At 42.0% G+C, this 19337-nt stretch overlaps 5 protein-coding genes across 6 annotated transcripts; all 5 read right to left on the bottom strand.

The window, feature by feature from the left end:
- Positions 1-155: 155 nt before the first annotated feature.
- Positions 156-5388, bottom strand: RB195_004156 (uncharacterized protein; the record flags this gene model as incomplete). Its single annotated transcript, XM_064179838.1, has 12 exons — positions 156-254; positions 319-392; positions 609-675; positions 1095-1148; positions 1214-1295; positions 1985-2109; positions 2181-2252; positions 2325-2441; positions 3654-3739; positions 3808-3892; positions 5228-5312; positions 5375-5388. The coding sequence occupies 12 exons, from the start codon at positions 5386-5388 to the stop codon at positions 156-158; spliced, it is 960 nt and encodes a 319-aa protein (XP_064033153.1).
- A 2040-nt stretch (positions 5389-7428) lies between these two features.
- RB195_004155 (uncharacterized protein) lies at positions 7429-11644 on the bottom strand (the record flags this gene model as incomplete). 2 transcript variants are annotated; one of them, XM_064179822.1, is made up of 16 exons in its annotated part: positions 7429-7534; positions 7605-7711; positions 7773-7892; positions 7963-8025; positions 8419-8592; positions 8651-8857; positions 9100-9185; positions 9259-9371; positions 9772-9882; positions 10254-10379; positions 10442-10508; positions 10605-10690; positions 10772-10884; positions 10936-11049; positions 11134-11273; positions 11467-11644. In XM_064179822.1, the coding sequence occupies 16 exons, from the start codon at positions 11642-11644 to the stop codon at positions 7429-7431; spliced, it is 1911 nt and encodes a 636-aa protein (XP_064033151.1). The 2 variants fall into 2 exon arrangements, with proteins under 2 accessions (XP_064033151.1, XP_064033152.1); XM_064179823.1 differs by lacking the exons at positions 11134-11273; positions 11467-11644 and having other exon boundaries at positions 10936-11046.
- An 890-nt stretch (positions 11645-12534) lies between these two features.
- Positions 12535-13305, bottom strand: RB195_004154 (uncharacterized protein; the record flags this gene model as incomplete). The annotated part of the gene is made up of 1 exon (XM_064179810.1): positions 12535-13305. One exon carries the CDS (start codon positions 13303-13305, stop codon positions 12535-12537), a length of 771 nt encoding a protein of 256 aa, XP_064033150.1.
- Positions 13306-13331: 26 nt separating this feature from the next.
- RB195_004153 (uncharacterized protein) lies at positions 13332-13670 on the bottom strand (the record flags this gene model as incomplete). The annotated part of the gene is made up of 1 exon (XM_064179795.1): positions 13332-13670. The coding sequence occupies one exon, from the start codon at positions 13668-13670 to the stop codon at positions 13332-13334; it is 339 nt and encodes a 112-aa protein (XP_064033149.1).
- Positions 13671-16259: 2589 nt separating this feature from the next.
- RB195_004152 (uncharacterized protein) lies at positions 16260-16625 on the bottom strand (the record flags this gene model as incomplete). The annotated part of the gene is made up of 1 exon (XM_064179782.1): positions 16260-16625. One exon carries the CDS (start codon positions 16623-16625, stop codon positions 16260-16262), a length of 366 nt encoding a protein of 121 aa, XP_064033148.1.
- Between the last annotated feature and the right edge of the window lie 2712 nt (positions 16626-19337).

Raw genomic sequence — 19337 nt, 5'->3', positions numbered from 1 at the left:
CAGAGTCGCTGTCGGAGAGGCAAACCTGCCCATCTAGAGTGCAACTGCCCCTGTAATAATAAATAATAATTAATTGATAGCAATTTTATTTCATTAGCACTATTCTAAAGTAGATCTGCAACAATCTGCGATGTTAGTTTATTTGAATGTCCTTTTTAGAAGTCATCGAACAATGCATGACTCTTTCTATCTACTGGCTTCAATTCATCTTCATCATCGATATCTGATGCTATTTTCAGCTCCATTGCGCTCGACTGAAATGGTATTAGTGGACAAGAAACAGAACTTGTATTCCCTTAGAATTCATTCAAAACTTACCGCAACACGTATGTTTTTCGCTCTATCCGACACATCCAACGTCTTTAAGGTAGGTTCAGCACCACGCTTGTCAGCTGAAGCATTTCTATTCTACGTGAGAAAACTTTTTCCCCTTTTTTCTACTGTAAGATCTGTTGCATTTACACTTGTGTTGCATCAAAACACCTCAACCCGCGACAATTCGGCGCGAGTCGGCCTCGGAACTGTGAGCACGTGACGCCCGCGTGAATTGCGCCCGGTGCGTCGCGGCCGCGCGGCGCAACACAAGTGCAGTTGACTGTGTAGTGTACCTCTGGGCCCGTACACACTTTTCGGTTTCAATCGTCTAAATACCATTCGATGCATATTAGCGGCTTCCTTAAACGAATATGATTAATATTATGATTTTATTGTACAACGGAAGCTGTTACAATAAAGAACACAAGAAAAATTCGTGGTTTCTGCGGTAAAATTTCTAGGAGCAGCTTTTCACATTTTACCTTTTTAGGTGAAAAATAAAGACACAAGAACAAGATTGCAAAATTTGTTTTTTCTACTAAATGGGCGAGTTGTTCTTATTACTGTACTATATTATCGGCTTTTTTCTTAAATCATGTACTCTTTGGTAACTCCTAACTTTATTTACTCTTTTCCTATTGTATTTTTCTTATTTTTTACTTTCTTAGTTTTTATTTTCCCAATTTTTATTTTCTCATCTTTTCTTGTTTTTAATTAATTTTTTCTTCTTTTTTCTTATATTCACCACTTAGGTTTTTTTTTTAGAAATTATAACATACCTTCCCAATAAGCACTGCATCAGGACCCATTTCGACGTCAGATTCTTGTGGAAGCTGGGTTAGGAATGAGTTAGGGATTAGCCTCACGACAACGCTTTTTCTAAGCACTCGTGACTTACCATTAATTTAAACAACATATTATACGTGAAAAGTGCCTGTTGTGACAGAGGACGTTCGATGACGACAGTAAATCGATTATTCCTGAAAGAAGTTCACCAGAATTTGCTAATTTTCTGAAAAATTTCTGGAGGTTAAGAAAGGATTCTAGAGATCAACTCCTTTTCGCGGTTAAAAGCAACATTTTGGAGTAATTTGCATATAAAAATGATGTAGAACGAGACGAGCAAAAAAAAAAAAGAAACGAAGGGATCGATTTGTAAATAATAGGCTTCGGATGCTAATCAATCAATCAATCATCTTCTTTCAGAGTGGAGCTACCTGGCGGGGGTGGAGAAACAAACGCGCGGCTTGGCTCATAAGAGCCTATGGGCTAGGGCTTCCGAGGGAGATCTTGCCGACTGGACACTTCCTGCGCAAGACGGGACCCATGGCGCAACCCCACCGAGGACACGGAGCCCGAGTTTTACCGTAGATACTCTCGTTAGGAGCAGATTAAGGTGAGTACGGTTAGATCTAATGGTTAAGGGTCGCTTCCACCGTCGGAGCGCTTACTTATTTCTTCTGGAGCGCCTGTCAGTCATCAGCGGCAGCCGTTCGTCCTGATTTCTCGCCTATTTCCTTGAAATGCTCTGGAAATGGGGGATTCATTGTCGAGAGGTTCCATCCTCATCCTCCTAACCTTCCGTGTTGACATATAAACAAGCAGGCCCCGAGACGAAATCACGTTCCGCAATAGGGAGTGGATTATTTAGCGAGTATGAACAACTTACTTGTTGAATTTTTGCGTATATCCGCGTACAAACTCAATATCATTGAATGGAATCGGTATACCATCCAAATCCAGCAATGCATCACCAATGCAGAAATAAATTGAAGCGATACCTTTCGGATCCAACTAAACGAAGGTTCCATGCGTTGAAAACGTTAAATAGTGTGATGATAAAAACTTGAACTTCTCTAACTCACAGCAATAACATGAGCTCGATTTTTTAGTAATTTTAATGTGAATCCAAATGACGACACAGGATCGCTGGATTCCTGCAATCAAAGGCCGGCATAGGAAGTTCATCCGACGTTTAACAGATCTGCAGCCCAATGAATACAACATACTTTTACACAAGTGAGTAAGAAGTAAGTAAATCCATCCAGACGCGACAAACCGATCTTTTTCGCCCGATCCAATGTAAGTGGTTTTGTAAATTGACGACGCAACAATTCGACTTTTATCTGGAATCCAGTCGAATTTTTTTTTTAAATAATATGAGGTGCCCAGTACAGCATTTATACTTCAATGCGCACAAAGAAGATACTGGGAGTTGTGGCGAGAGCGGCCTCAAAAATCACTACAGTCGGATCAAAACGATCTGAGCCCATATCCATTAAATATTTCCTTGAGAGGACAAATGTGATGGGATCGGAACCATCGAGGACTTCTTTTTTTAAACCGCGTTATCCAGTATTATGTTGTTGATTCGCTGACGTAAACTCGTTGCAGTGACACTTCGTGGCGGGACCCAAACGTTTGCTAGTGGAACATTTCCAGTGCTAAAACGAGTGTAAATGTATTTCCCCATTTGATACGTTTGTCTGGGAACAAACATCCATTCGATAGCAATATCCAGTCCCATTTGCTTGCCAGAGCTCGTTTATCCAGATGGGTAAATGATATTGGATACGGGCCCTGAACTGCGCTGTAGTACCTTAAACAATTGCGCACGAGGCGCCGTTTTCGAGGTGGGACCCTAATTTGGCGACGGTCCCACTTCAATTGCAGCTTCTTGCGGAACTACAGCAGGCTTCAGGTAGTGTTTTAAGCAGACTATAATAGTTGGGTAATCAACGTCTACATAGTTTTCTTCAAACACGGCGCGGTGGAAGAAGTTATTCGAAATGTGCCATATTGACGCGATAAAGAGAGTGCAAACGCAATCTTCGCACATTTTTCCTCGAGGAGAGTTCACAGTTCCCGCTACGCGTCGCATTGTCGCTTCCCCATCCTTCATCATCCAAGAGGTTTGTAATCCCTCGGAATGACATTGAAGATGCCCAGATTCTTTCTCGAGTAATATCGGCTCGGCTGAGCTCCCAGCTCTTGGATAACCACCGTCTCCAGTATTTCTCCCGTACCTCCCAAAACTCCTCCAAACTCATTCTCGCTGGACAACGTTTATTACCTACAGGATATACTAAGCGGATGACATTTGCATTTCGCTCTTTTCGGCATAACTCCTCACAAGAATTGAGGAATTCCACGTGACTTTATCTTCGATGCGAACAACTAATCGATATCCCTTCCGCTGCCGTGTTCATACTTCTGCCACCTGTCACATAGCGGGGGCATTGCGACGCGACCGCGGCGCATTGGCGCAACGGTGCCATATATCAATAAGCATAACATAATAGAGACAAAACAGAAATACTGGTAACATAGTTATTCACATCGCTACCCAATGCAGATTTTAACGCTGCAACCGCTTCGGCTTTTGTTTTCACTGGTTGACCGTTGATCTTCGTTATTCGATCTCCTGAAAACGATTCTGGGAAGAATTCGAGAAATTTCAACTCGGAATCCAATAGAATTTCCAAATTTTACCTGCGATAAGTTCTGCACAAGTTGTTCCTACCGCTGATGATGCGATATTCATAATCATTAAGTTGTCCCCAACGTCAATATCGTTCTTAATGTAAATGAATCATCGTTGATAGGGAGAATAGATGGAATTGAACGCATAAAAGATAAAATGCTGGCGTTGAACAACCCTTAGGAGTCAAGTTCTGCAAGGCGTCCTCTGTAGACGATAAAGTCAGCGTACCACGAATCTGACGTGGTGAGCGAATTCCGCGGGAAAAACTAGAGATAGGATTGCAGATTTTGTGGATTCGAAGTGGTTCCGCTCTTCTTTCCCCGATCTTCGTGAAATACGGTGTGAAAGAGGGCGATCTTTCCTACGAAGTTACTTGCAACGTGCCACCCTTACGCACGCGCCGCACCGGAGTGCGAGCGGTCGGAGACCAATGAAATCCATGGGATGAGATGAAATTCTCCTCGCCGGCCTATCCAAGTAAAATCAATAAATAGCCTACAAAGGACCAGATCGTGTGAATAGAGGAGCGTTCTGACGTGCCTCGTGGGAACTAGAGCGGTTCCCACGCCGTTTTTTAGGACCTTTAGGAGGGAAATGAGTGGAACCATCCCGCAATCTACAACCCCATCTCTAGGTTCTTCCGCGGATTCCCACTCCCCACCCGTCAGGTTCGTGGCATGCTGCCTTGAAAGGGCGTGATTTCTGCGCTGAGGCAGGACGAGTTAGCGCTCGTCCAATGATACGGTAACGAAGGATGGTGGGAACGGAAAGAGAATAGAGCGTATATTCTGTACTGCTATATATTTGACCAACTCTGTGGGCAGCTTTCAACTCCATTGGATGTTGCACTTCTTGTTTTTCCCTCTCTCGGCGCTGAGGGAAGAGCGGGGCCACCGACACTGTGTTTGCAAACTCTTGTAAGGGGGTTGGTGTTCTATCATGTTGTTTTCTAGAATTATCAAGGGGACATAGGCGATTTCTACGAAGCGTACACGAGAACTCGGTTGTTCCAGGGACTTTTGGGTCGATAAGCAAAGGAGGAAGGCTACAAGAAATGAGAAAGAAAATATCCAGGCACAGTCGCTTGGGTTGCGGCGTTTTCAACGGAGTTCTCTTCCTGAGACTGCACTTTCTGTAGGTTTCTAGGTAATCACGGCAGAAAGAATCTACTCCACTTCCCCCCCCCCCCACCCCTCTCTCTCTCATTCAACTCGAAAAAACTAGTAATTCGGGTTCACTACGTCCCATATTTAAGGTATAGATTCTTCCAGAGAATCAGATGTTTTTCTGACGGCACATCTCTCTGATTCAATGCGTTCCTTGGCTTTTTCGGGAGAACCTAGCCAGATGGAAGGGAAATGAGTGCATCATGATTAATTTAGTCAACTGATCCTAACATGGGACCTCTACGACCTTAGTGACTCATACCTCTTTGTTCATTCTAAATGTCGCTTCTGTTTTCTTGTATGGAATGTCTGGTAATAAGGTAATTGGTCCACCAGCACCTTTTTTACTGAAATTTTAGAAAATGATGTCCAGAAAACCATCTATTTAAATGAAAACGAGTTCACAAACACTGGACGAGCCATTTCACAACTGTAATGAGTAACCGCACCTAAAAAATGAAGCATACCACATGTTTCTGGCCTATTTATACCCTTCCGAACTATCAGTAAGGTCCTTGAAATGAGATAGTAACAATCAGTTAGTTAGTAACTCTTCTAACCAGGAACAATGGTCCCTAGCAAACCCCTGACGAAATTAGAGGAATCTGCAGTCAACTGAATAAATTTTTGATTAAAACTTTGTGAAAAGAAATAAAAATCAAAATCTAGTATGTGGAGGCACGGTGAGGCCAATACTTAGCCTCATAATGACTTATTTAGGTTTTCTAGTCTAGTGAAAAACACAAAAATATGAAGGAGACAATTTTACTATTGTTGGAAAATCAGTTTCTTGCATCATAAATAAGGCTGTTTTGCATTTAAAAACATTTCGCAGTCAAACATTTGAAAATTCTTCAATGCATTTCTTGATGCTTAACATATTTTATTTTTCGAATTGACAAGAAGTAAATATTAATATATGTATTAAAAGTCCCTTGGAAAACAACTACGAATAAGTCCCGTAGAAAAAAATCCGCCTTCGTCTCCAGAAGATCTTCAACTATCTTTCCGTGGACCTTATCCACGAACTTCCTCTGCGCACGTTTTTAAGGGCCTTGTGCGAGGATTTTCTGTTCTGCGGACCATTTTTGATCCATTTAGCTTTTCTGCGTACGTTTTTGCACACCCTTTTTGTGGACTTTTTCGTTTTTTTCCGGACCTTATCCATGGACTTTTTTGCGATGCTGTTTCACAGACTTTTTCTCGCCCTTCCGAGGACCTCTGCTATGCTCGGTCTCGCGGACGTTTTCGTGAACCTATCGCTCGGGCATTTCTGCGGACCTTGATTCAGGGATTTTCCGTAAACTTTTTTTATGGACTTTATCCGAGGATCTTATTTATGTGAATTGTTCGGCTCTGCTTATCCGGAGACCTTTTCTTTTAACTTCATCCAAGGGCTCTCTCCGCAGACTTCATCCGAGGACCCTTCACAGAAAGCTTCTCTAAGGAGCCGGACCTTATCTAAGGAGTTTTCCTTGCTTTACCCGCGGACCTTTCTCGAGCAACCTCATCCTACTGCCTTTCTGCGAACTTTTCGGTGAGTTTTATCCATGGACTTCATCCGTTGACCTTACCCACTGACTTTTCCCGCGAACCTTTCTAGAAACTTTATGAGTGCTCTGTCTAAGTTAGCGGCGATGATTTCGTATCTTGTGAGTATTGATTATGAACTTGGTGATCGTGACGATCGCTACAAATTGTCGTTCCCTTAATTTTCCCATTTGACTTCAACCACATCCCAAAATCCCATTACTTCGAGCGTGTTTTGTCAGCCGGACGCAATCTGTGATCGATGCTCGATAAATCCGTGGCGATGACAGTGAAAAAGAAGAATTTTCTCGCAAATTTCAATTTTAAATTTCAATTCGACGAATAAAAAAAGAACTGGAAACTTTCAAAAATAGTCCATAGATTGGTATACTTCTCTCTTTTCCGTGTAATTTTTCCCTCATTTTTGGACTCCCTTGGCGTATGCGAATAAGTGAACAAATACGCCTTAAAAAAACAAAAATAAAAAATAGTATCGTCTCCAACGAGAAGGGTTCTCAGGGTATTCGATAGCTGTTGTACACCTACAACAAAACATATGAAACGAACGAAATGAACGAAATGAACGAAAAGAAAAGAAAAAACATATGAACAAAGAAAAAAAAACAAGAAAGAACGCGGATTATTTCTTTATTCTGCCAAAAAATAATCGTCTGAAGTGCACTTCACGGCCAATACGATAATAATACGACGGATGAAAGACTCCCGAGATCGAATCTGTGCTATGTGACAGAAAAAAAAGTAAAAAAAAAGGAAAAAGGCACACGAAAAAAAATTGACAACAGCTACGTAATTATGAGCGCAAGAGATATTAAATTACTTCCAATATCTTCGGGTCATCATCCCGAATGTTCCGTTCAATGAAAATGTCTAATTCTTTTTTTTTTCTTCCTTTTCTCTACGATTTTTTCTTTATTATGGACGAGCTTGGCTCATATATGCATTGTATGCGTTCTGGATTACAAAATCCATATTGTTGCGAGAGAATGGTTTCGAGTCATCCCCATAATCTCGTGGTGGTCTGAAATGTTCTCGTTCCGAAGATCGACTCATCGATTTTTTCCCCGGAAATCGATCAGTGAAGCACTCACGGAATAAACTGTGTGATCTTATTCGTTAGAGCTCCATTAATTGTTCTGGACGAAGGGAAAAGTGAAGCGAATCTGGACATCAAATCCGGTGGTATCGAGTCGGTTTCCTGGAAAAATGAAGGGAAATACTTCAAAATTAGTGATAATCCGATAAACCTTAGCATTTACTGGAAATATTCGATGTTTATCATCTGGCAGTTCAGTTTGTTTAATTCCGGCCAACATGCGTTGAATTTGTCCTAAACGTCGTGTCGCCTGTTCTCCGGACATTCGATCGAATCCTAATTTCTGGAAGTTGAACAATTTAAAAAAAACGAACTCTCACCAATGACCGCTTACTAAGCCTACTCAAACGCACCTTAGCGAGATATTTCAGCTGTCCTTCAAATACAGGATGTCCAGCCATTCCACTGAGAAGATCCTAAATTTAGAATTTCTATCCACAACTGGGAAAGAATGTTTAAAAGCATCACCCCACGAATCTGAGGTGATGCGGATTTCAGGAGTTCCTGAACGGGGTCGTAGATCATGGAGAGGGGGGTGATTCCGTCCATTTCTTCCTAATTGCCAAAAAAACGCCCCGGAAGATGCGGCGCGTGCACAATGCTGGCGCTCCAATTGAACTCGTTGTAGAAAATAGCGCGCCGGAACACTCGAAGTCGCATCTTCTGGGCCGTTTTTTACGGCAATTAGGAAGAAATGGACGGAATCGCCGTCCTCCCATAATCTACGAACCCGTATAGGCATGCCCACTTGAAACCCGCACGGATTCGTGGGGTGATGCCTTTAAGGAACCTTGTGGATTGTGTCTCACTTGTAATGATGGTGTCCTCCTTGATGTCTGAGCGATTACTGGCGTTGGTAATGTGGTAGACGATAACGTACGTATAATACTATGTGAAGAATGGCTACCGGCTACAGCTGGCTGAAGAAACGATGAATGCGCGGCTCGAAAATCTCGCGTACCCACAGATTGTTGATTTGACACCTTGAATAACACGACAGCGATCGATTTAACATTTCGGAATACTGTACGAATCGTTAACCTGCGCTGGCGATATCGGTAGCACAGCAATCGGCGACGCAACGCTCTGACTTGGCGACGAAATCGAGAAGGAATTCTGGATGGGCGGGGCAATGGGCGGAGCGATGGGCGGAGCGATGGACGGTCCAAATTGAGCTGCGATTGGTCGAAGTGTCGAAGTTGGCTGTGTTGTGGTGGAGACCACGTGTAGTGTTGGTGTTGTGGTTGCCTAGGAGGAAAAATTCGACTACATCTGGATTTTCGTAAATAGCTGTCCTAAAAGTTGCGTATGGCTGCGTCCAGCTATGAGAATCACGCTAATCGTGCTTTGACGCAAGCTGCGGAGCGTTGAACGCAGCGCAAAATCGCAACGACAACGACATTGCATGCAAAAACAGAGGGCACAAGTGTTAAAAGCAGGAAAATCCACAATTTATGCGACGGGTGCACTTTTGATTTTCGGTTACGTACCTCCGTGTCCGTCGAATCCAGTTTTTGAATGGCCGTCAAACGAATGAGGTCATCGCTTCGTGGGCGGATTACTTGAAGATTTCCGCCTGCAATTATTTTTTTAATAGAAGCTTAATGGTCCCCATGCGAAAACGTCGTTCATTCCCCTACGATACGTACCACAAGCTAAATCTCTGCCACTTTCGTCAACGATATTTGTGTTCGTAATCGCAACAAGTTGTCCTTGTCTGGTGGACGATTTAATGAGGAGTTTTGACGGCAATGGAGAGATCCTGTATTGGTTTGAATGAGAGGAACGCGAGGAATGTGTGGGAATTCATTGAAAATTTCGAAGTAGTGCTCGAATTTATAAAATCCTGCATGTTTTTTTGAAACAGTTAAAAGATATAATAATAGATGGCAGCTTCAGATAATTCAACGAAAATGTCCGTAGCTGACAAAAATTGCAATTTTGACGTAATTTCCAAGAAGGAATTCTATCCTAGAAAAAAATCCATTTGCTTTTTTTCGAAGTTCTTTTGTTAGCAATCAAAATGACAGAGATCTTGTGTTGTGTGTTTGTGTTTTTTTTTTTGTAAAACAACAACAACAACAACAACAACAGCAACACAGGCAAAATAGATAGTATGCTTCTATTATAATGAGCGCAAAAACTTTAATTAAAGGACTTACCGTAATGGTAGTCGTATACGGTTCCATCCAGATAATGTTATACCGCTCTGTGTCCAGATTAACGTTTCCTCTGCGCCGAATTTTTGATACACCGACACGGCTGATGACTCACTGAAATTCTACGGTCACATGATTTTCGAGCGCTAGTAGCGAACTTGATTATGAGCGACTTAAATGAGTTTGAAAAGAGGTAGTGTTTCGATTATGATTTTGTTCGAATTTTTTTCTTTTTTTTTTTGTTCGAATTAGATAATTCTACTTATTTATTTTTATTTTTTTATTTTTATTTTATTTATAAGTCAGATATTTTTACTATGCCTAGCAGTACAACAGCAGGAGCTCATCAGAAGTGGCGCTACTCAACTTATCATTACCGTAGGTCTCAGAGTTAAAATCATGAAAGAATGCATGGAAATCTTCGGGAAAACGAGCTGTGTTACTTTCTCTGATGTGCTGCGATTCTCCCGCAGAAAGTAGTATACCTGGCAAAAATATCCAGTTCAAAATGAGCATTCATTGGCAATAACACTGGTTCGCTGCTTAGCCAAGCATTAGTTTGACCTTCCGTGACAATCTTTCCATTTAACAGCTTCCAATGATCGAATGTCCTGACAAAATAGGATTATCGATTTATTGATTTTACGTCGGTAATTTTTTCCTGAAATCTCACCAAAAACATGCATTGGCTCTGAACGAACATTTCACGAGTGAGCATTGGGTTATCACTTGAGGTTTGTCTGAACGAACTAAAAATCGGATTATTTCGTTGATTTTCGGGGTACGCAAGTTATTGACTGATTTGTGCGATCGGAAAATGATTTGGTGGATCTTACAGGTTATACCGGAGGATTGCAATGGAGTAGGAGATCTTCTCAGTTCACGGTTTTCCACTCCTCGAGACATTGATGCCAAATGGGGCCTGCAAGTGCCAGTAAATAACTAGTAACTGGAAAAATTCCTCCCACCAAGCTCCTCCCGAAAATCGTCGTCGTCTTCCCACCTTATCAGATCTTCATCCACTGACAAAACATTTTTTCCAGTCGATCTGAGCATAATGTCGTCAATTGAAATAAAATCAAAACCCGTACGTAGTTTACTGACGCGAAACACTATCTGAAAAGGGTAGAGATGTTTGTTCGAATGGAAAACATGTGTATCGATTACCTGGAATGGTTCATTCGTAGGCGGTATCACTAGTGTGCGTCGTATCCAGAATGCTAACATATTCGTTGATATAGTGTCTAGATTACGGTAGGAGCCGCCTTCTTTGAGCATAATCTGGGAATGATATCGTTGCGAATTGCAGAGCAAACTCACAAAGACGGAGTTCACCCGTAGGAAATCAATAGTATTGATTTTTACCTGTAAATGTGCATCTCCTATCGTTTTCGTGTATTTAAACGACAATATACATAACGCTTGTGATGGTTCATTCAGTGGGCTGATGAGATCCGCTGTTGTATTCGAACCGAAATGTCCCTGGGCGGTCACGAACGAACCATCTAAAAAGAACAAAATATCGATTAATTGGAAAAATATCGATTAGTCTAGACTACACAGTCGATCGAAGATCACATTGATCATGAAGAGGTGTATATGAGCGAACACCCTAGAAGGTTTCGGATCTAATTTGTGAACCGAAAAAAAATCCGAAGTATTACACTCCTCAGCGTCTCTGTTCAATCAATAACTCACCACCGATCAATGTCATTGGGGTTAAGTTAAGTGGACTTGGCAGATACGTCCGGTCGGTGACGGTCCATGGTGATTCGGCGGTCCAACCGCAAAGATTATGTTCGAAGGAGCAATCGATCGATGACAGCTGATTTTGTGCCAGAGGCAAGCTGATCAAAAGAATCGCTATCGATTTCATGCAATTATTGACGGAGAAAATCTGAAATATTCAAAAAAAAATGTCGAGAAGGGCAAAAATGCTGAAAGGAACTTTTCATTGCGGAATTTTCCAGGTAAAAAAAGAGAAAACAAGAAAAATGAATGAGTTATAATCGTGCTGGATTCGCTCTGGCTCTATCGGCAATGCTGCATCTTGCTTATTTCCCATGCTATACTCCCCGTTCAACGATCTGATGACCGCGCCGCACGTCGAGTATGCGACGCGGTCGACAGGTGCAACTGAGGCGTTGACGTCCTTATGAGCAATCCAGATGATATGGATTGTCGAGCATTTAAAGATTAGGGGCGGCACCAGTGGAAATTTCCGCTGCTTACCTTCTTGCGAGTATCAGAACCCAAAGACACGTAACACCTTCTACAAATCCAAGGATCAGCTGAGTCAGGAGGAACAAACTGATCAGCTTATCCGATGAAGCAAGTCTTTATGACTGGTGAATTGGAGAATTCAAAGCCCGTGAAGAGGACTTCACTAGTACAAGTGTAAAGAGTTGCCTCGTCAAGTAAAATGATCACTAGTCAGGAAATATTCGCTTTTCGTTGTGATACTTGCAAACTGTGCTCCGATCTTTATCTGCTCTTGAAAAGAATCCAACCTATCGGAAATTTCCCCTTCCTTCAGTATCATTACGGTAGTAACATAGCCAGGAAAAGTGACCCAAACCTAGTATCGTAGTTTTTCAAAGATTACATAAGTATAACCACGAAATATCACACTAATACTTTGAAATAAATGTCATTATCGGTACTGGAAGCTACTTCTAAACAAATGCAGTTTGCAGTTTTAATTTCTGCCTACTGTAACTGTCAATGTCTGCATCAGCACACGTTGCAACATCTTGATCACCTTGATCACCTTGACTCCCGTTGATCTTCGAACTGATCGAGCGGGCGCCAGTAATTCTTCCATTTGTCCCGATCGCGTGCCAGAGTAGCCCAGTGGTTCCTCCTTTCACGTGGGACACGAAGAGCATCACACTTTTCTTTGAAGGACTTCGTGAAGAAATCTAACCATCGGGTCGGCGATCTTCCTGTAGTGCGCTTAATATCGCGCGGAACCCAGTCACTCGCGGCTCTGGTCCAACGGTTGTCATTAAAGCGCATCACGTGTCCGGCCCACCTTATTTTACTTTCCTTGGCAAACGCGGCGGCGTCTTTAATCTTCGATCGTTGACGTAGGAGAGAACTTCGAATCCCGTCCCTCACTTGCGTGAAACGGGATACTCCTAGCAGCACTCTCTCAATTGCGCGTTCAATGACGCTCACCGCGTTTTCTTCCTGCTTGCGAAATGCCCAGGTTTCCGAAGCATAGGTCAAAGCAGGAAGTACGGTGGTGTTGAAGAGGCGAGCACGGAGCCGGGTGTTCCTGGTCTTCTTCACTACATCCTCGATGCTCTTGTACGCTCCCCAAGCCGCTCGTCTCCTCCTGCCCAGCTCGGGGGTCAGGTCGTTCATCATGTTCAGTTCCCGACCCAGATAAACGTAGCTGGTGCATTCGGATATGTTCGTTCCGTTGAGCGTGAATGGGGCATCCGAGACCCATCCGTTCCGCATGAACATCGTCTTTTGTAGATTCAGCTGAAGACCGATGCATCCACATGTTTCGTCGAATTCGGTCAGCATTCGTTCCGCTTGGCTGATGCTAGGTGTTACCAGTACGATGTCATCAGCAAGCGCAAATGGTGTAGCTGCCGACCATCAAAGTTCACTCCCATGTCGTCCCATTCCAACGTTCGCATTGCGTTCTCGAGGGTGGCTGTGAATATTTTGGGTGAAATTGTATCACCCTGTCGGACCCCCCTCTTCACGTCAATGATGATGTTCTTGTAGAATGGCGAAATTCCGGTCGTGAAGTTACAGTACAACTCTCGAAGTACCTTTATGTACTGAGTGGGGACGCCTTGGTTGTCCAAGGCTTCCACGACCGCTTCCGTCTCAACTAAGTCGAAGGCCTTTTTCAAGTCGATGAAGGTGAGACAGAGCGGCATCTTGTACTCTCGTGATACCTCGATGAGTTACGCTTCAATTTTTAGCTCTTCTCGTCGGTTTTTTTTTCTAGTATTTTCTTATAAGTTTTATTCTTAAGTGTGCAAAATTTCTTCTATTATTTTCGTGCCTAAAATCATAATGGGACCCAAACAGCATCTAATATTCACGTAGTATTAATACGGATACGTATAATTCTTCACATTTCTGACAGTGACATTTTTTCTTCTTTTCATCTGTTTTACAGAAATTTTACGATGGTCTCACATGGAATTCACGGCTATGGTAGCGAAAATTTGTGCAAATAAGGAAAGCCATGACATTTCTGGTAGATTGCTGGTATCGTAGGGATGGTACTGTAACATTACAGTGCGTAGAACAGTATTGTTTCACTAGTATGTGCTTGTACATTGCCGTAATAAGCCCACATACTAACAAATAAATGCTAAACAATACAAATACTAGTAATATTATGTGACCCAGATACCGTAATACCGACTTATGACGCAACAGTGTACTGTACGCACTGCGGTGCTAACGACTGCACAGATTTATACTATACTCAAACTGTTTTGCTCGCAATCAACCTCAAATTTCCACGTTGAAATGACATCAAATGAAATAAAATAAATATATAAATGTAAAATATATAAATAATATATAAAATAAATAAATTATATAAAATAAAGCATAAAATATATAAAAGAATATGGAATATAATAAATAAAATTAACAGGCGTGGGGTTACTGTACTCTACTACTGTAGTCCGGCGCTATAAGCCTGTGAACAGCCGAGGATCAACGAGAAAATTTAGAACGACGATATACGATTGAAATAGTAATAATAGGCAGAGAGGGGCAGTAAATCTAATGTGGCGTCGGCCACTCGATCGAGTTCGAGTTTTTCTGGAGGAATGGCTGACTAGTTTCCGACGCGGAAATGGATGCGGGTTCAGTGAGGATTTGAGTACACTAGTTGAATCTGTTTACTTGTTTGTTCACTTGTTTACGTAGGGCCGGTGTTGTAACTGTTCCAGAGTTCGTATCCTGGTTTGCGCTTTCTATCTGATGTCTTTTTTTCCTGAACAATGTACAGGAATTCGTCTATTTATGAATTTTCAGGCATACGAACGAGTAGTGCCGTTACTTATGGATATAAATTTGTATACAATTTACAATTTACGTATGTAATACTTATTCAGTAAGTATTTAAAATAATTACGGATAATGAATTGCGAACATTTCGGATCAAGAAAGAGCTTCAGAACGCAAATTTTCGATGATTGATTCAATAATGATTAAGATTTTTTTGAAAAGAACCGATATTACAGGGCTCAAGGAGGAATTTTTGGAGAAAAACTGTCTTCTGGCTGGTACAGCCCATTATTTGTAAATCGTTGAGGTAAAGTGAGGCTGAAAATCAGGACAGCTTTAAACGTTGCGAATAGATAAACGAAGAAGAAACGAGCTGGAAGACACCATTAGTGAAAAGGCGGCGCCGCCGGCGGCGGCATCTTACCACGAACTGGTCACGATGGCCGGCGCTGACCAGTCAGCGGCGCTCAGCAGTTACCTGCATCCTCAGATGCACTCACGGAAGGCCATTACGTCCGAACGAACGATTCGATTCGATTCGGAACCAACGATGGACCATGCAGCGTTTCGCCACGCGATTGTCCCCATGGATCGAGCGGAGTTAGGGCCTTAGAACGTCGATCTACATAGTTTAGGCGAAATTTCTTCCTTGAACAATGCTTCGTTGAACAGCGGCACTGACACTGTCAGAGATAAAGGGAAGACAAAGAGGAATTTTGTTTTGGTATGATTTGAATGACGGGAATGGTAGGAGAGAGAGGAGGAAAAGCACAGTGAGGGTTTGTGGATCTGCAAGAATTTGAGATAATAATAAAAAGAGACCACTAACAACACAACAATAATAGTCAAAAAAAAACTTCTGTCATTTAATTCTGTCAAATTTCACAAGTAAAATGGCACCTCCGTTACCATCTTAATTCCAGAACGTCAAAGCGGATGATCAAATTTCATGAAATTAACAATTAAATACTGTATCAATGCAGTGAATGCGCTTTTTATGCTCTAATTTCGAATTTTTGTACCTAAGCTTTGTTGGGTAGCAACACCGAAAATAAATATTAAATTTCTCGGGGTGGGATTTGAAAATTTCGGCGAAAAGAATTGAACCTTCAGCAACACGAGCTGGGACAGGAAACAAATCCACTACACCACAAACATTTGGTTCCTCAACCCTATCTGAACCGTAACCGAGTACCGCTGCATAGAGACTTTTTTTGACTTTTTTTTGACTGACCTCAAAATACCTCACTCGACGTTGCCCCCAATATAATGGGTTAGATTATGATGCTAATGAAAATCGACTGGATTCTACAAGATTCCATACAGGAACATTTGTTGTTTTTCTGACGTTCTTGAGGAATACACTGATCTGAGGTTATTTCATTGTGGCCGTCTTCTTTCTGCTCGATTTCTCTCCCTCCTCCCTCTCTATTCCTCAAGATCCTGTTCTCTCTCTCCTTCTTCCGTTTCCTTTGCTCCGCTTTCACGTTCTCCTATTACCCGTCCACCTTCGGCTTCCTCTCTCCCTCTTTCGGTTTCACCGCTCCACTTCCTCTTTCCGATAACGCCGGACCATCTGCCAGGACCTTCGGATTTCCCTCTCTCCCTTCCGCTTTTTCCGTCCCCTTCAGCATTTTAGCGCTTTCGTCTTTTCGGCTGCGATCCGCACATTGTCCTCTGTCGGCGGCTCCGCTCCCTGCAACTCGCCCACGGATCCACCGAATGATCCTGGCTTCCGGTCGCCTGTGCCCACCGTCGCATGCAAAGCGTCGGTGGCCGGTGGTCTGGGCTAACCAAACGTTTTTCTTTAATATGTCACACCACTGCGTAGTGCGTATGCGTTGCTTTTTCGTGGTCAACATTACAATAATCGCCTAGGAATTTTTCCCCGATGTCTATCTCTAGATGTTTTGATTATTCTGGACCAAAAAAAAATTAGTACAGATTTTTTAAACCGTTGTTGGCAGTCAAGTGCGCTGTACTAAAAGCCTACTATATTTCCCCGAAAAGAATTGTTTGAAGTTATATTGAAGAAGAAAGATCCTTGATGAAGTAAGGCAGGAGCACGGAGGTGAAAAATGAGCAAAAAGGTACATATATAGGATCTTTTGATGGGTTGAACTTGATAGGAGCTTACTTTTAAGTGTCCGCCAGTAGTAATCGTGAATGCGAGAGTTTTGTCGATTATAAATGTGGATCAAAACCCAACTTTTTTTTTAAATTCTTCATCAGGCCCCCGAGGATGACGCCGTCGAAACGTTAGCCGTATGGTGACCCGCAGAGTTCAGACCCGCACGGGCGGCGCACTTCGGCGCCGCACGGGCAGCCTTGTTGAGTGTTCATAACCTTGCGCTCAATAACCATCGAAGTGCAGAGCCGCCGATCCGCGCGTGCGGCTCTGAACTCTGAGGGCCGCCATACGGCTAACGTTTCGACGACGTCATCTCCATCGGAGCTCGATCTTGGCTCTTGCTTTACATTTATAACCGACATATTGCGGTGATTTTCCGAGGATCTAAGGAAGGTCGAACTTTTATGCGTCTGAGTGCGAAAGGTGAGAGTGTGAAGTGAGAGAAGTGTGAGTTTTTTTTTTCTCAGAAAATATTGGTTTTTGCACATTACTGGCAGGAGGAAGTGAACTCCAGCTTATGGATACTACCAACGACATACGCTGCGTTATGAACGCATAGTGTAGGGATCCAAAACCTTGTAGGTGTGAGTTCATTTCTATTCGTAGTGTACTTCAGGTCACCTGTGGAACTTGCGAGGAACCTTCAACGTTTCTTATCTACTAAATTAAGAGCGTAAAAGAATATGACGGAAAAGTTATTGATTCATACTGATCTATTGAGAAATATTGGGAAAAACAGTGAGACACCGCATAAAGAGCTCCTCACAAAAACCGCAATCACCTTTAAAAAATTAACTTCACTGGTAGTTATAGTAATTATGAAGTAATATAAGAGTTTAAACTACAAGCTATAGTTATTGAGAACATAACGATGCAGTGAATGAAGAAAAGGTCCCTTTGAACTTATATATCCACAGATTCTTTGGATATTCTTAGCAGAACGGAAAACATGCTTTAAAATGCAGCATTCAGTTTCTTTTCAGTTTTCAATGCAAGAGAATAATGCATCTTTAAAGAAAATCAAAGCCACCTAAACCATGCAGCGATGTCCGAGTGGTTAAGGAGATTGACTAGAAATCAATTGGGCTCTGCCCGCGTAGGTTCGAATCCTGCTCGCTGCGAATGTTTTGCAGTTTTCGGTTTGAGCAATAATCGGATAGTAACACTTACATTTTCCAAGAATTTTATTCCCATAATATAATACAAATAGAAACGTTACTTTCTACGAAACAAGTGATTGAAAACCAAGCAACTTGGTAACAAATACGATTCGAATCAATTCGATTCGTTCCTATGAGGTACAAAATCCACGCGAATTCTTACGAATGATCCATGAGAGCGAAAAAAAAACGCTCTCTATTCAGACCTTTCACCTCTCTACGGAAGAGTAATCATCGCTGACCTGGTTTGAAGAGAATCGCAAACAAGGACTCAACAATTGAATAGTTGACCGATTCTCCCACATAATTTCGAATGTTTATAGATTTTTCAATTAAAATAAATATATATTAAAAAATGTCATTTCAGTGTTAAAAATTGCTGTTTAAAAAAAGGAGAAAAACTGGAAAATGTACTAATCACATACAGATGCGTCAAAACTGAGTTACATTACACGAATTGTGACGATCCGCTGTACTCGAGCTTGACGGATGATGTCGTAACCAACAGGTTTCCTACTGTGATTGGTCTGTCTCATGTACTAGCCACCTGATCTGGTTATATACGTTCCGTAACATTATAATTATGTTTAAGTGGGTAAGTGTAGGCGGCGGTACGCCAACGCAGAGACAAAGACGTGCGTCTCAAATGAGAAATGGGGAATTTTGTTATGGGGAAAAAGTCCGGTTTTTTTTTCATGAGGAAGACCTTTGGGAAAAAAAAACTCGTTCAAAAATATCGTCTCGTGTCATTTTGCAGAGGTCGAAGCCGCACTGCCCTCCATGTTGCGCTGCTCTTTTCCTTCCTGACAAAAACTTTCCCCTGTATTACAATCTGATTTCCAGGAGCAGTAGAAATCAGCTACTTCTTGGATTTTCAGGTGTAACTCACATCACTGTTCTTTATAAACTTCATTACAATGATCACAGCGATACGCATTCAACCAAAGATTGAGCGGAGCAGTTTTCAACAACCGTCCACCCAAACAAAGAGAAATGAAAATCTCCATTGAGAGCATACAAAGCACACATTAATCGAGGATTAACAACAATTTTAAAAAAAAACGGAAATCTAGCGATGGCCTTTGACAAATGTACGAAAAATGGCAAATAGTCTAGGAGTACATATAACACTTGGCTCTCAACGCATCCAAAAGTTATCGATCAGACGGCTGTCAGCCAATTATCTCTACATGCCATTCAGTGAATATAGAATACTCCTGTACGGTATTATTTCAAAAAAAAACAGCCTAGATTACAAACTTATTGGAAAACACCTTTGATAA

This window comes from Necator americanus, chromosome I (genome assembly GCF_031761385.1).
Source record: "Necator americanus strain Aroian chromosome I, whole genome shotgun sequence".
NCBI classification, from domain to species: domain Eukaryota; kingdom Metazoa; phylum Nematoda; class Chromadorea; order Rhabditida; family Ancylostomatidae; genus Necator; species Necator americanus.
The sequence above is the reverse complement of the archived record's forward strand: the minus strand, read 5'-3'. Positions and strand labels throughout refer to the sequence as shown.